The following is a 15,693-nucleotide window of genomic DNA, read 5'->3' on the forward strand; positions in this document are numbered from 1 at the left end:
ACCTAGGGCAGCACAGGACAGCATGTCCTGAACGCTGATATCGAGAGAGGCTGGTACATCTCTAGTGCCGCGGACCAAACATTCCATATATAAGGGCCTTGTTGAGCCTCTACGTGGAATAGCGAGATTGCTTACTGAGCTTCGCTGGATTCAGCCATGCTAGCAGACAGCGAATGACACACGAATGCAGGAAATAGAAAAGTAGAAAATACAGAAGTGCTTAGACGTACCAAAATCATGCTGACTACTGAGGTACACTTTAACATCTGCTTCGCTCATCAAATGCGGTGAACTGGCTTCAAGATCGCCCGTAAAACTTAAGATCCCGCTTTATTCATCTTCTGCCCATTGGAATTTCTATCGTCTATAGATGCCATGTATCGTGTAATCTTTCTGCGGCCCGTTGACAGTATACTGGATATTCCACTCCTTGAGGTTCACAGCCTTGAACGCGAAATCGTACTTGACATCATAATAATCGTCAATGCAGAGGTGCCCAGCCTTTGCCTGCCAAGGCTTCCGGTCGTCTTGCGGTGGGCCCTCAAACTCGATCTCGTGGAAGAGGTAATCTGCCTTCTTCGGCTTGTTGACTTTTGCGAACCAGACGCTGATCATGTCTTTCTTCTCGTCGTAGCGCCAGACGTAGCGGCGGGTTGCGCGGAAGACGAGGCCGTTGGAGGCGCGGAACTCGCCGTCTTCGATGTAGAGGTATTCCGTTGCCAGGGCGTCATCGTCGGTATCTGTGGAGTTTTCCTCTGGGGTGGAAGTGCTGGCGGCGCACTTGAGGCCGTCGGCGGTCTTGTTGCGGAGGAGGAATTGTGCTGTGCCGCTGAAGTGGCCGCTTGGGTGGCTTGGTAGTCTACTTGTGAGATCGCGTTCTAGCTTCCATGTTCCGAGTAAGCTGCGGAAGACGGCGCGGGGGACGAAGCGGGATGTCGTTAGGCCTGCGATCGCAGTCTTATTTGTTTGTGCTAGGGAGGTTTCGGCTTCTGCTTTGGCGGATTCGGAGGCGAGGGGGGAGAGGTAGCGTGCTGGGGTGAGGATGTCCATTGGTTTGTTGTTGTGTGGGAGGGCTGGGGTTAGGGGTGAGGCGGGCGGAGAGATGGGTATGGAGAGGGCGAGGGAGAATTGGGACATTAGGTAGGCGTAGTCGCCCATTGGGAATTGGGAGGCGCGAGGGTCGTCACGGAGGGAGACGGTGCGCCAGTCGGAGGCGTCGTCTAGGAGGGCTTCGGTGAGGGATGGTGGGCGCGGGCTGATGGAGGTTGGTGTCCAGAGGGCGGAGAGGAAGCGGGCTTGCATTTCCATTACGCCCCAGTAGGGAGATCTGTAGAAGCCTACGAAACCGAGGGTCGGGAGGTCTTTGACTTGGGTTCCGTGAAAGGAGAGGGCAAGGGGGAGGGAGGGATGAGAGGGGGAGTGTTTCAGGGTCGTGAGAACGGAGGAGGGAAGGAAGGAGAGGCAGGGGGAGGGATCGAAGCCTGTTGCGAGGATGACGGCTGCGATGTTTTCGATGTCGGAGGCGGTGGAGGAGGAGGAGAAAGGGTTTGTGATCTTTGCGGTTGTGCCGGTGATGGAGTCGAGTTTGCCGGTCGTGATGTTGATGAGGCCGGCGCGGACGAATTCCATGTAGTTCTCCGAAACGGCGAGGTAGGCTGGGTCCGAGTGGTGTTTGGGGGTTACGGCGACGGACGGGGAGAAGTCGGATTGGTCTTGGCCAAGGGAGATTGTGTAGATGCCGTGGGTTAGGCGTGCGGCGTCTGGGGTGATGTGGCCTTGGCTGTTATCAAGGGGTTGGGGGCGGTTGCTGAGGTTGTAGGATGGGAAGTCTAGGGGTAGGAAGGGGGCTGCTGTTGCGACGGGCTGGAGTTCGTGTCAGCAGGTTAAGCCTCTCTCTTGATGTCAAGGATGTGAAGGGCAACTTACCTTTGGTGTGGTGTGGAGGGGAAACACCCACGTCGGACGCTGCGTGAGATGCTCAACCGTGAGCTTCTCCGCGTTCGGCACAGGGCTCGGGTCCGGCGCGTTTACGGCGCAGGAAATGTGCGTGGCAATGGTCCCAGCGATCTCGACGCCAGACATCTGCCCTCCCACAACCAGGATCTTGCCGCCGTTCTTCACGCCGCCCGGGAACAGGGTCTGAAGATCGCGGTATTTGCTGCTGTGAACCACGGGAATCTCCGTGCCGGTACCGCCAGAGACGACGTCCGGCACGATGGGCTTGCCAAAGTAGCCGGAGGATACGAGCAGGTAGTCAAACACGCTCGTCTCCCTCCCGCCGGCGTCGCTCTCGACGGTGACGGTCCATGAGCCGTCGTCGTCAGAGAGTTCTGTCTCGATGACGCGGTGACCAAGCTTCACATTGGCGGCGGCGGCGGCTTCGGCGCCCTTAAGGTAGTGCTCGAGGTATCGTTCCAGGTACCGGCCAATCATCCAGGCGCGCGGGAAGTCCGGGTCCTCGGGGGCCCAGGCGAGATCGCTGAACTGCACGGTGTGCTTACTCTGGTTGGCGAGCATGAGGGGGTGGACGAGGCCGTCGACATCTTCGCGGCGCGTGGGCCATAGTCCGCCGATGCGTCGTTGGGTGTCGAAGATTGTCACGTCAAATGCGCCCTTTGGTGCGTTGTGAAGGAGGGTCTTTGCGGCGACGAGGCCGGAGGGGCCGGCGCCTGGGAATATGATGTTAGCTACGGTTAACTCATGGAGAGTTGATAGTCCTTACCGATGATGCATACACGTTTGGCCATGATGATGGGCGTTGATGGAGGGGATGGTGGGGTGAGTGAGTGAGTGAATTGCCCCTCACTGAGAGAATCAGACCCCTGTTATGAGGGCCGAGAGATGGAATTCAAGATAATTTGGGGTACGGCTGTAGTTTATAACCTCCCTTGTAGACGAGGACATGTGAAGGTGAGCGCCGCAGCTTCTCAGCAAGTTTGAGATGAAGTTCTCACGTCAGAAGCCACCGCCGAAAGCGCCATTCTCGCGGTCGGGGATTAGCGGCCATGGTGGGGCTTGTCGCCGATCGAGACCGGCGCTATCCGTGATGAGTCAGCCTGTACTCTGATGTGGGGTGCCAGCCGGCGGGACCTTTCGCCGGCTGGCTGCCAGCCTCCTTTGCCCGAGGTCGGGTGGCTCGCGTCTTCAGCATCTCCCGAGTCTCATCCTCCATCCTCCGTCGGGGCATAAACTGCTGCTTGCGTTCTCTATTCTTCGTACGACAGTACGTTAACGACAGGTTCGGGTCACTCAATGGTTACACAGAGTTGCATAGTCGTTCGGCATTCATGCATTGCAGCTGAAGCCAGACCATTCAATCGAAATCCCCTCGACGACAGAACGTTCACGCTCGACTAGCGACCAACCGGGCACACATCTCCAGCTTCCGTAACGTGAGGCTTACCGGAGGTGCTTCTCCTGACTGACGCCGAGCGACTTGCCGATTCCCCAAGTCAGCGCATCGACCACGGCTGAGATATCTAGCTTGAACGTCCAGCTATCCGCAAGGTCCCGAAGTCTGAGAAAACCACTACACCATCTATCCAGTGGGTTCTTAGAGGCAAGTTCCCGCCCCGAGAGCCTGGGACCTAAACGCAGGGGCTATTCGACGTGGCCGATGGTTGGCACGGCCCAACAACGGCCAGTCGGCTTGCGACAGAGAATTATCGACGGCTCTCTGCCATGTCCCTAGCGACGGGCCCTTCTTACCGCCAGCCTGGCCCCGGACGCGGATTGCCAAGCCAGGGTGTCGGGACCCGTTACGGCCGGTTCGGGACCAGGCACCGCACCGACATGGATATATCTTCGGCTTCGTGCAGTCAGTGGGCCTACCTAGTTATGTCCAGAACTTTAGATGGCACCCGATGCCCAAAGTCCATCCGCTCATTCTCGGATGAATGTTCAGCACCGACTAATACTTGATTCGTCCAACGGTCCAGCACGCTGCACGATCACCAGCTTTCTCTTCTGGAGACCAAGGTGCTGCAGCACGCCAAGCCGGGACAAGACCTACCATCCCGGAGCTATTCAGCGGCGAAAATCCGACCAGTACCATTGGCCCGGTCTACTGACGAAGCCCAAGCAACGTCGTTCTTCGAACCAGCTGCATGCTTGTTTCATACTCGCGGTCGCACGCCAGTCTGTTGTAGTCATGAACCTGCCTATTCTAACGTCAAATACTTATCTGCGGGGCGGCCATCCGCAGCATATCTCAGTCGCACAGCAAGACCAGGCCAGCCGAGCAGGCCGCATCATTGGCCATCCAACCTCGCCATACGGTGTTTCTTGTGCCACTCTGCAGTGTTCGTGCGACTACTGCACAGATCTCGAGCAACGGCGTCACCCTTGTCCTCACGTGGGTGTATTTGAAATTCGTGCACAACGACCCAGCCCGTTCCGTCCTACTACGACTAGCTGGAAGGGCGGAGTGGTTGGCATCATTCCGGGGGCCGTCAACCAGTTGACATTCACCGAGCTTACTGCAGATCGAACGGTACTTTTTTCCCGTCCGAAGTGTCGGCCGTCAATTCAAGCTTGCCCGGCGTCAGCCCGTCCAAAACTAGAGAGCTTGAGACGCAGATCAATGCTTGTTGTGGTTGAGTGACTGGGACTTGCAACCGCGGGGTCACGCCGGAGATAAGCTATTTCTCGCTTTCCCACGCGGACCGATGACCGTTGGATTCCCCCTCTCTTGTTAGTCTCGACGGGTAGATTCCCCCTCCCCAGACTCTCCCCACGGGCAAATGGAGTCTCGGATGGAGCCCCCGGCCCATGCCATGTCGTAGACGTGTCCCGTTGACAAGCTATTCATCTTGCTGCGAGGAATAGTCGATTGGAATCGGATACTCGTCCTCGGCAGTGTCTCTGCTGCCACACGTACGAAATCAGAATATGCTGTGAGCGGAGCTATTCTACATAGGTGCCAGCCATGGGCCTTGGAATCCTAGTCAATGGTGTGTAGTCATGAACTGGACCTCGCAAGGCTAAGACATGTCAAAAAAACAGCCGATGCACGCATGTCTCCGATGCCTTCCCTTGGCTTCCTTCGCACCCTTTGAGATACAAAGCATGCTGCCGAGGTTCATCCCTTTATTATTGATGTCGCCGCCCGTATTTCAAGTCTTGGTCCTGCAGGTCAACACAAGTTCATGGACTCTACCTTCCTTGGCCATAGAGTCTAACATAGTAACGCCTTTCATCCACAACACTGTGAAAAGTGCAAAGCACAGCAGCGATTCAACTTCCCTCAACCGAGTCCTCTGTTCCACGTCGAACGTGGGGCCCCCAATGGCTACTAACGATAAGCCACTTGTTCCGCTGCAGCGGTTTGGCTACCAGTCACAAAGCAGGTTCCATTGCCGAGTGTATCCCGAAGATCGTCTGCCGGCGATCGGGAGGGTTGCTCTTGCGTTCCCCACCTCCCGCCATCGCGGCCAAGGTCTCCTAGGTTATATTTGACGGGTCTCCCGCTGATCTGGTTTGGCTTCCGTCAATGACCCATGGTTACCGCCCAAACCCATTCGTCCGCCACCCGAGCCAACGTTTACTCAAACTTTCCTCCACACCTAGCTACATCTCTTTGAAAAGTCCCAGCCTTCCACTGCGAGGCTTTTGTCTTCTTCATCTCTCGCTTGAATGTTAGCTGAGACCAAAAGTTGAGATCGGCGCCAGATACATCCCGCCACCATGAGCGACACGGAGAAGGCTGCGGCCTCGCATACATCAGACCCAGGCACGCAGGATATTCCGCGCGACCCTGATGCGCATCTCAGTGAGGAGGGGAGACTTGAAATCGTATGTCTTGACGCGCTCAGCCATTCGAACGCCCAGCAAACTAATACGCGCATCGCAGGAACGAAAGCTAGTCAGGCGGCTCGACTGGATCCTGATTCCATGGGTATGTAATATATCCTCCGGATGTAAGCGCACTTGACTGACGCCAACACAGCTCTGTATCCTTTACCTCTTGGCATTTCTCGACAGAACCAATATTGGAAATGCGAAAATCGCCGGCTTAAACAAGGACTTGGGCTTGACGAGCTCCATGTACAACTCGTCGCTCACAATCTTCTTCGTCTCGTATGCGGTGTTCGAGCCCTTGACGAACATCCTGCTCAAGAAGTTGCGACCGTCTATTTTCATTCCGATCATCATGTAAGTAGAGGACAGCCCGTGATTGGTCTTTACCTGGCACAGTGTGCTGACCCCGTACAGGATCCTCTGGGGTGCATCGATGACAGGCATGGGATTCGTACACAACTGGAGTGGGTTGATGGCCGCACGCTGGTTCCTAGGTCTTACCGAGGCTGGACTTTTCCCTGGTGTCAACTACTATCTGTCATGCTGGTACAAGAGATCAGAATTTGGCATTCGTGCTGTAAGTTCTCAATCCCAACAAGAAACATCATCCAGCTAATGCGTTCAGGCCATCTTCTTCTCAGCAGCAGCCATCTCGGGCTCATTTGGCGGCGCCCTCGCAGCAGGCATCGAGCAAATGGCCGGCGTCGGCGGCCGCCCAGGCTGGGCATGGATCTTCATCCTCGAAGGCCTCCTCACCGTACTCTTCGGCGTCGCATCCTTCTGGATGGTACACGACTTCCCCGACGAGGCCAAGTTCCTTTCCGAAGACGACCGGGCCCGCGTCATTCGCCGCCTCAAGATGGACCAGCAAGCCTCTGCCAACCACGAGGAGTTCAAGATGACATTCTTCTGGCAGGCTGTCAAGGATTGGAAGATGTGGCTGGGCATGGTCATCTACATGGGCTGCGACATGCCTTTGTACGCCTTTAGTCTGTTCCTACCTACTATCGTCAACGAACTTGGATGGAATACGAGTATTGTAAGATCGCAGCTGATGACGGTGCCGCCTTATGCTGTGGCGGCGATCTTCACAGTCTTTATCGGATATGTTGCGGACAGAACCCAGCAACGCGGTCTATGTAACATAGGAGTCAGTCTCATTGGCATCGTCGGCTTCTGCATGCTCATCGCCACCGAGAGCGCACCAGTCAAATATGCAGGCACCTTCCTCGGAGCTCTCGGCATCTACCCGTGCATCGCCAATACCATCACGTGGGTCGCGAACAACAACGAGGGCGTCTACAAGCGCGGCGTGGTGCTGGGGTTCGTGATTGGCTGGGGAAATTTGAACGGCATCGTCAGTTCAAACATTTACTTCCACGGCCCGCGGTTCCCGGAGGGTCATGGTGTCGTGTTGGCGTACATGTCTATCTTCTTGTGCGGCGGCAGCGCTCTCATGACGACGTTGCTAAGGATCGAGAACAAGAAGAGGAGGCAGGGCAAGAGAGATCACTGGGTTGAAAATAAGTCTGAGAAGGAAATTGAGGCACTTGGGGATAAGAGGCCGGACTTCCAGTACACATTGTGATGGGCAATATTGAAATCCTAGCGACAGCTTCTCTAGTTATGGAGGATGAGTGTTATAGACAGTTTCTTAAGAGAAAGGCCAATGTTCTCAACTGGGGAAGATCACACGGCCAAAGAGATGTACCAATGCTGTGGCCGGCGTGTCTCTATCGGTGCAAAATTTGATATTTCCGGGTCAACTGAGACTTGACGTCTGCCGTGACAGTCACAGAAGCTCAAATTAATCGAGTCAATATCTCCCTGCGACGGAGATAAACGGTTGACCGAGGTGAGGGAGATTCTCCTGGCCGAGAGGAGATCATGATACCAGAACCGGGGCCAGCAAACCACGAATCAGATCTCGCATCTGCTCAACCGCCCTGATGGTCTAGCGGTATGATTCTCCCTTAGGGTCTTCACGACACGCCTGGGAGAGGTCCCAGGTTCGAATCCTGGTTAGGGCCCTATTCTTTTGCACTTTGCATGGAATCTCATTTTTAATGATCCTTATCTCTACTCTTTCTCTCCCCATGACGTTTTTGAAGTCGTCCAACCAAAGACGCGATCACGGTGGCTGACCGTTGATGCCCCACCGAAACTGACAGCGTTTGAGACATTACAGCACATCGCCACAACCCCTCCAACACGGCGGCGTGTCGTGCATCCTACCACGATCGCTCAACCGTTCCGAATCTGGAAAAGAATTCTTTGGGTCTGTGACGCCGCTACACACTACGTACTTGAGTGGTCCATTCCGGTTCCTACGCGCGCCGGGGTTGTCCGAAACCTCGGTGGCGCGGCTACACGACGGATCTTGTTTTGCCGCCCAAAAGGTATGGTATCTTGGTAGGATGGGGAGAGGGAGATTGGTGACACGATACCGAGGAGTCTGTGAAGCTGTTCCGTCTGATTTCTCTGGACGATAGATCCGAGATCGAGTCCTGTGCGAGTGTTGCAGCCGAGTTTTTGGGGTCCACCACCCACTATCCACCACCTGTGGCGACCGCTGATTGTATAACGTTTACTTTGCTGTTTTTCCTTAGAGACTACAGATCTTGGGACTGGAATGTACTACTTGATCTATCAGTCTCGTTCTAATCATTTGTTGCTGTGTTGTTGTTCGGGCCGAATGTTGAGACGGGAGTTTGCGGTCCTGTGAGTGTCGTTGCGGCCCTTTAACTGTACATTGGCTTGGTTCCACCCGAAGTGCACCAAGCTCGGAATGTTGTATGCTTCAATCCTCCAAGTAAAATGAGCATTCAGCTAAGAAGAAGTTAGTCAAGCTTTGAAATGGAAATTTAGAGCTACTTAGCGCAGAAACCCACAGTACGATACCGCACAACTATCAGCATGGAATATTGTGTCATCCTATTGTCTCGACGAAATACAAGGAGTAAGACTCAGACCACGGCTAGCTCTACTCTCCACTGCCTAAACCCGGAATCGGATAGCTGCGCAGAACATATTTTTAAAGTAGACTATGAGTAAGCTAGGTAGGGAAGAGTTCGTATTGGTCGGTTGCCTTTGAATCATGAGCTTGTTCGTTTTGAGAATGTCAGTAGTAGACACGTCGAGCGAAGTTACCCTGCCCACGAAGGAGGCTCACCTGCATCAGCGGCTCCACACAACTTACAACTTTTCAGGGTTGTATTTCTGGGCTCCGAACATGCACACAGCCACAAAACCTTCCGACGGTTATGGCAGACAAAAACACCCCGCTTAACAAAAGGGACTCGAGAATGTTGCTTGATTCGGCTCTACCGTGGTTGAGAAACGCTTTTCGTGAAGCTTGGCACTCGATTTCTCTCCGTCGATGTTACGCTCTGCTTACTCGCGCTCTGGAGCATTCTTAAAGTACTCTAGAGTCGGGCTGACAATTACGGAAAAGGCATGGTTCATCGAGCTGCGTTCTCGTCTCAGTGTCTCAAATCCTGAATAATAAACATCTCATGTAATTACAGTTCACAAATAAATACCTGTTCTATTGATCTCGAATGGAGTTCGGATGCTTGAGGAGTTGAGACGATCAGAGAACCGTACTACACAACGATCTTTACCGCTTGCAGTTTTGTCACAGAGCAACAACGGTGGTGCCTTCAGGACACGAGAAAGCAAGATTTAAAGAGGAGTTTCGGATGTAAAGGAATAATGCGCAAGGTAGTTGGTAGCTACTGCAAACGCCACACAGTCGTAGATGCACTCTACGGTTCGTCTGATTGACTTTGATTCCGCTACCCGCATCCTTGAATTGCCTTCAACCTAACATAGCCCTGGAGGATTCTGTGGAGTTCGTCTGACTGCTTCCGCGGCGGGTAGTATCCGCCTCAGCTCAATCTCGCAACCTAAAAAATGAACAGGGATAAACGCGATCTCACCTATCAGCGCTGCCAGACTGTTCAACCGTCCCCTGAAAGGCATCCCATTTCTCATCTTCCTCCGGATGCGCCAAGCGTTCCTTTGCAACGGCCCGTCGTCGCCGCCTGATATTCTAGCCTTGTAGTCAAGATCGACAGGGCAGACTTCTGAATAACCGCTCGCACTCATACCGCAGAGGTAGAATCCTACCCGTTCCCTAGTTCACGAGCGAACGTTCTAGGCGCTTATGCTCGCTTTCCAGTCCAACTGCTTAGCAACATCGTTCAGAGCCTGGGGAAGATGGGGTCCAAGTCAACGTAGCATGCATGCCTAGGCAGCAACGATCCCAGGAAACTTCCCCAGCTTCGGCACGACTTAGTAGAGATGGTATTAATCTTGATACGATTTGATCTCAGCATTCAATTTGTAGAAGTATAAAACCTCCATGGCTCTCAGACTTGTCACCGTTTAGAACCAGTTCAACTCACTCTCACATCCCAGTCACTGCCAACTAGTCTCTCCTCAAGCCCTCACTTCACAATGGCTCGCTTTATTCCTTTGGCCGTCACCGCGGCTCTCTCTTTGGGATCATGCGCGTTCGCTGCCCCCACAGTCGAAGGTGCCAACCTGCCCGATCCATCAACTTTGATAAAGCCCATCGGCTTCGACCCTACCATTGTCTCCTCGCTCAAGGAGCGCAAGGTCGCCGGAGTTGTCCCCGAGGTTATCACTCTTAGTCTCACGGGCCAAGATGCGAACTTTACGGACTTCCCCCCCTCAAACCCCGGCTCTTCCCAGCCCTCCAAGCGTGGCATCATTGGGGGTGTTGACAACCGCGTTCTCTGGACCAACAAGGACTACCCTTACCGTGCTATGGGCAGAATCGCACTCTCCAACGGCGCAATCTGCAGTGGTGCCTTGATCGGTTCCCGCCACGTTGTCACAGCTCGCCACTGCATCCCAGAGAATGGCGCGACTGCCCGCTTCCAGCCCGCCTACGACAACGGCGAGGCCCTCGGCGGCTATGATGTTATCCGCGTCTTCCGTCCCGACTACGGCCAAGAAGGCTGGTGCGCTAACGCCTACGACTGGGCCATCTTCGTCCTCGGCGAGAAGGCTGGATCTACCAACGGCTGGCTTGGTCTGAAGACGGTGAACCCTGACACTCAGCTTAACCGCGCCATGTTCTTCCACTACGGATACCCTGGTGACAAGGGCGGCCAGCAGGCTTACCGTCAAGAGGCTATCACGGCTTCGTCCGCAACGCTTTGCGACAGGGGCTCCCCTGTTGTGACAGACGCCGATGCCCAGGGCGGACAGTCTGGAGGTCCTTTCTGGATCAATGAGAATGGAGATCGGTATCTCTATGGTGTTGTCGTCGGAACCACTGACCAGATCACGGTTGTTGCTGGAGGCCCGTCCCTGCTTGAGGGCTACGGAATCTTGCTGAAGGACTACCCTAACTAAGGATTAGTTGAAGAATTGTGATGACTGGAGTTGGTGGTGGATTTTTTGACGTACGAGCTATGGGAACATTAATTGTCTGGTGCAAGTTGGTTCATCGCGTACATATTTTAACGAGCAAATATGCAAGCAAATAGGCATGGGTATTCTCATCAGCGCATTGAACAAACTATTTCAGGTTATGAGGAGACTTTGTACATGATATATCAAGTACTTATCAGATTCGTAAATACATTAGGAAAGTATGTCCAGGGATGAAAGACGGTTGTCACTGCATTGGTGATACCATTCTGGCAAGCATTTGTCCAAGATAACTATGATCCAATGTATTCGAAGATCTCATTCAAAAAGATGAAACCGAGATTACTGCAGTTGACAAAGTAGTCGGCGCCGCTGTTATTTCCGTGACAGTCACAGACGTCGTCGTAGCTGCGCAATTCGGGTTCTCTCTCGGCCCAACTTTCAGAGTGACAGTTTGGCATCCGTCAAGAGGCTGGGTTCCGTGACGTAGGAGACCAATGGTGCTGTCGCAAACGTAAAGCGCGGACTTGCCATTCGATTCACACTCCAAAACACCATCTGTGACGGTGCACCCAAGGAACGAGAAGGCCCCAGTCACACGGCCCGACGCGTATACGTAAATCAAGCTGTTAGTGTTGGTGTGCACGGATAGGAATCTCCAAGACGAGTTAAACCAGGTCTGAACTTGAGTACCGTTGGTGGTAGAGAAGTTTAATGGAGTTTGCGTTCCGGCCAGATCGATTGAAGCAAAGTCGGCGTAGAGATATAAGTTGTAAGGACCTTCGCCGGAAGCAAGGGTTGCTTCGATGCTGACAGGCGTCGAAGTTGCGGCGCATGGTTCTGGCAAACTGACGGAAGATGTCGTTGGAGCCGCAGTAGCTTCCGCCGTTGTGGGAGTCGCAGTGACAGGAGGCTTTTCCCTGGTGATGCGGAACCATGGTGAGACCTTGTACTGCCAGTCGTCCAAGTTGCTGGGATCGCCGAAAGTGCGTAGGGCACGGCAGAGAATGCGGTACTCGCCAGCCGGGATATCACCCCCATGCGCGAAAACATTCTGCGGAGTGGCATAGACACCGCCGCTGTTTCGTGGGTAGTTCCTCAGAGGAAACGAAGTGATCGAATCCGACAGACCTTGAGGGACTGTGATGAAGGAACCAAGATATTTGGCCTGCCCGGGAACTACTGGGTAGGCCCAGTCTGTCTCATTCCAGTCGCGCGCGACATACTAGTAGTACACCGTTAGAGTCATGTGGCAATAGATGAGAGGCTCGGTCTTACATCGAAGCTGATTTCTTGAGTTGACCAAAGGACATTAAAGTACGGCTGCGGAACATCGCCGCCATCCTCGAATGTGTAGTTGTGGCCCTCCTCAATGAGGCCGCCATATCCGCTGAGTAGAAGGGGAACGCCTCGCTCCATCTCCCAAATATCACTATCATATAGAGAGCCCTTGATCCCTGGAACTTGGTTAGCTAACTCGAGATGGTTCTCAAAATGTAAATGACTTACCCATGTAGGACACCCGGACCGCTTCTCCCTGTGAGCCAGCCACTACAATTGACCCACCATACACTGGAAGGGTGATAGCATCAGGCGCGGACGGCTCAGTGAAAGTAATAGAGACAGAGACGCTTTCACCGGGTCCCAAGGTCAGCTCAGCGGGCGAAAATTCGACCGTGGCGGTGTTCCCATCCCCGGAGACGTAGGGAGGAGAGACAGATACCCACGCAGTCCCGGCGCTCTTAGTGAGGGCAGTGATGCCAGCTTCGTGGGAGAACTGATACGTCACTGACTCATCACCAGAGTTGGTGATTTGTACACTTTGAGTACCCTGGAAATGCTCCGTATCGTTGAGGTTGAGGACTGCTGGGCTGACGAGGGTCGAGTAGCCCACGACTTTGAATGCATCTACCAGACCTGCTCCCTGATGAATCACGGATCTAGCCGAAGAGGTCTTACGTCAGCTCTGCTACTCAAATCGAAGTGTGTTTAGAATACTTACGCGAGGTTATCAGTGCCATCGTAATGACGAATGGGTTTGCCGCTGGCAACAATCACTTCGTGAGCCAGCTTAGCACCACCACCTCCGAGGGCGGCTCGTCCGCCGCGGGATGAGAAGAACAAGGCAGCAACACCGGAGATCTAGCGAGAATCAGTCAAAGCATGAACTCAAATCACATCTTATCGCTGTACTACTCACGTAAGGAGTGGCCATGCTGGTTCCCGAAAGTGTCGCCCAACTGCCTGAGCCGATCGGGAAGGTAGAGAAGATCGAGCCACCTTATAACTGTCAACCACAGGGTCTCTATGGTTGATCAAGGAACTTACCAGGCGCAGAAATCTGTGGTACCATTCGCGCATCTAGAGTCGGACCCCAAGATGTGAACTGGTCGATTCTTCCACCTGCGAAAGATGGACGGTCAATTGCAGCAGGTTTGTTATCATTGACAAACTCAAAAGTCACGGTGTAGTTCCTCTCGTGCTGGCTGACAAGCCAGTCTCCGTCTTCGTAGGTGATCAAGCTATCTGATAGTTGTCAGACTTGATCTTGTACATCACGCGAGAGATGTCAAACTTACACCCTTTGGCTTGCCGCTCAGCATCATATCGAACACGATCAGGGATCTCCCAATCAGAGCCATTGTAATTGTAAATCAGGACCCAGTCCACCTTGCCAATCAAGCCGCTGTCGATTCTTTGCCATCCACAATCCGCTCGACTGAAGGCCAAGGTCAAGAGAAATTCCCACAATAAGGAGCCAGGGCAACTTACGGAAGTACCAAAACATTGGTGTCGGGGATAGTGAAGTCGATACCACACTGGTCAACGTGGTCCCGAGGATCGGGGGCCCATGAAGCTGAGGCCGTTCCGTTGAGTGACCATTGCACTCCGTTGTCCGCAAGGTAGACCTAGAATTGCACGTCAGTTATCCGAGATCCCGGTGATTCCAGCATTCGTGCTGGGACTGTCGAATACGTACAAAATCACGAGTTTCGCCACTGCTTGAGCGTGCTGTTGCCGTCCATGCAACGAGCTCATCATGCTCTACACTTCCGACCGCAGTGCTCCCGATGCCATTGCCTCCGCTGCTAGTATACCAAGGGCCATCTACCGATCCCAGTCAGCTTTAGTCTACTTCTCATGGCTTGACATGGACTCACTGCTTTCGCCGGCGTTTCCAGCGGCGATGGAGACAAAGGTGCCGGCAGCTTGGATGGCTGTTGCCACCACTGCGAGAGGGGTATCAACGAAGCCTCTGTTGGAACCAAGCGAGGCACTGACAATATCTGCACCCTCTTCGTGAGCTCGGAGGAAGCCAGCGACAATCACATCCTCGTAAGTGCTGCCTCCACACCCAAAGACCTTGTAGGCACGGAGACGAGCCGACGGTGCAACACCAGGCACGAACTCATTACTGCTGGCGATGATGCCAGCAACGTGCGTACCATGACCATTGCAGTCGATGGGATCTTCATCGGGAAGGTAGACATCCCCAGGTTCATAGTTGTCGCCGACAAAATCGTAACCACTCTCGACCTTGAAACCGGAGCCGAAGCCGCCACCAAGGGCGGGGTGATTGTAATCAATGCCAGAGTCAACAATAGCAACCACCACACCTTCGCCCAAATGGCCGTTGGCATGCGCAAGAGCGACGTTGGTGTCGTTGTGAGGGTTCCACGTAGGGAACTCGGTCTGCACAACAGCTTCTGTGGTGATGGGAAGTGAGAAAAGGGCAGCAGACCATATCTTCTCAACTTCTGGCAGAGCTTCAATGTCGGCCACCGTTTCAGAGGTATCGTTCTTCAGATCGAAGGAAGCTCCATGGAAGAGCTCTGAATCGAAGCTTACTGCTGGCGAAGCATCCTTCCCGGCGTCCTGGAGGGTGCTAAAGAAGCCGGCAGTATCCTGTTCTTGTGTCAGACTAGGTAAATTTCTGTCGTAGAACGGATCTAGGGACTGATCATACAAGACCTCCATCACGCTTTCTGAATCTTGCCGAACCAGATGGTGAAAACTTGACAATGTACCGGCCACTTTCAAGGGAAATTGGAGAAATTGGTCCAAGAATTGTTTCAGGATCATTGGAAGACGTCTGACAAAGAACTGTCTGACAGAAGATGAAGGAGGCCAAGGCCAAGAGAGACTTGATTGCCATGATGAAGCGTAACGTCTAACAACGATTACTCAGGGCTCATGACAAGTCTAAGAGATAAGACAGTATTGAACCTTGACCGGTGGGATACTGCAACGTGAGTGACCGACGGGGCAAGCTCTTATGTACTACGAAAGCCACTTTGGAATATGCACTCAAGTAGGTAGGCAATATCTTCAAAGTCCCCAATAACTCTCATCTCGCCTGGCGCGGAGGATCTTGTCAATGGGTCCATGTGAAATACAGGGATTCAATTATGCGCAATGGCTTAGTTACATTCAAGTGGATCGAACAAGATGGGAACGATTAGATTAGATGCCAGCTTCCTCCTCGGT

At 53.5% G+C, this 15,693-nt stretch overlaps 5 protein-coding genes and 1 non-coding gene across 6 annotated transcripts; 4 read left to right on the forward strand and 2 right to left on the reverse strand.

Moving 5' to 3' along the window:
• Positions 1-357: 357 nt before the first annotated feature.
• Positions 358-2,747, reverse strand: BDP55DRAFT_636452 (uncharacterized protein; the record flags this gene model as incomplete). Its single annotated transcript, XM_060572883.1, has 3 exons — positions 358-1,863; positions 1,927-2,669; positions 2,723-2,747. The coding sequence occupies 3 exons, from the start codon at positions 2,745-2,747 to the stop codon at positions 358-360; spliced, it is 2,274 nt and encodes a 757-aa protein (XP_060424730.1).
• An 831-nt stretch (positions 2,748-3,578) lies between these two features.
• On the forward strand, positions 3,579-4,796 carry BDP55DRAFT_326398 (uncharacterized protein). The gene has a single exon (XM_060566813.1). The coding sequence runs from the start codon at positions 3,854-3,856 to the stop codon at positions 4,601-4,603; it is 750 nt and encodes a 249-aa protein (XP_060424731.1). The 5' UTR covers positions 3,579-3,853; the 3' UTR covers positions 4,604-4,796.
• Positions 4,797-5,685: 889 nt separating this feature from the next.
• Positions 5,686-7,387, forward strand: BDP55DRAFT_561985 (major facilitator superfamily transporter; the record flags this gene model as incomplete). The annotated part of the gene is made up of 5 exons (XM_060570119.1): positions 5,686-5,793; positions 5,852-5,896; positions 5,948-6,153; positions 6,214-6,376; positions 6,425-7,387. The coding sequence occupies 5 exons, from the start codon at positions 5,686-5,688 to the stop codon at positions 7,385-7,387; spliced, it is 1,485 nt and encodes a 494-aa protein (XP_060424732.1).
• Positions 7,388-7,742: 355 nt separating this feature from the next.
• BDP55DRAFT_t299 lies at positions 7,743-7,829 on the forward strand. Its single transcript has one exon. It is a non-coding gene; the product is annotated as a tRNA-Pro (tRNA).
• Positions 7,830-9,739: 1,910 nt separating this feature from the next.
• On the forward strand, positions 9,740-11,245 carry BDP55DRAFT_591320 (trypsin-like cysteine/serine peptidase domain-containing protein). The gene is made up of 3 exons (XM_060570926.1): positions 9,740-9,918; positions 9,983-10,152; positions 10,222-11,245. Exons 2-3 carry the CDS (start codon positions 10,105-10,107, stop codon positions 11,185-11,187), a joined length of 1,014 nt encoding a protein of 337 aa, XP_060424733.1. The 5' UTR covers positions 9,740-9,918; positions 9,983-10,104; the 3' UTR covers positions 11,188-11,245.
• A 282-nt stretch (positions 11,246-11,527) lies between these two features.
• Positions 11,528-15,396, reverse strand: BDP55DRAFT_754724 (peptidase S8/S53 domain-containing protein; the record flags this gene model as incomplete). The annotated part of the gene is made up of 11 exons (XM_060580726.1): positions 15,173-15,396; positions 14,367-15,111; positions 14,186-14,313; positions 13,978-14,114; positions 13,785-13,924; positions 13,534-13,731; positions 13,406-13,485; positions 13,208-13,347; positions 12,715-13,145; positions 12,484-12,662; positions 11,528-12,430 (listed from the first exon to the last, which is right to left on the reverse strand). Exons 1-11 carry the CDS (start codon positions 15,359-15,361, stop codon positions 11,528-11,530), a joined length of 3,270 nt encoding a protein of 1,089 aa, XP_060424734.1. The 5' UTR covers positions 15,362-15,396.
• Between the last annotated feature and the right edge of the window lie 297 nt (positions 15,397-15,693).

This window comes from Colletotrichum godetiae (genome assembly GCF_030913485.1).
Source record: "Colletotrichum godetiae strain CBS 193.32 chromosome Unknown BDP55scaffold_54, whole genome shotgun sequence".
NCBI classification, from domain to species: Eukaryota; Fungi; Ascomycota; class Sordariomycetes; order Glomerellales; family Glomerellaceae; genus Colletotrichum; species Colletotrichum godetiae.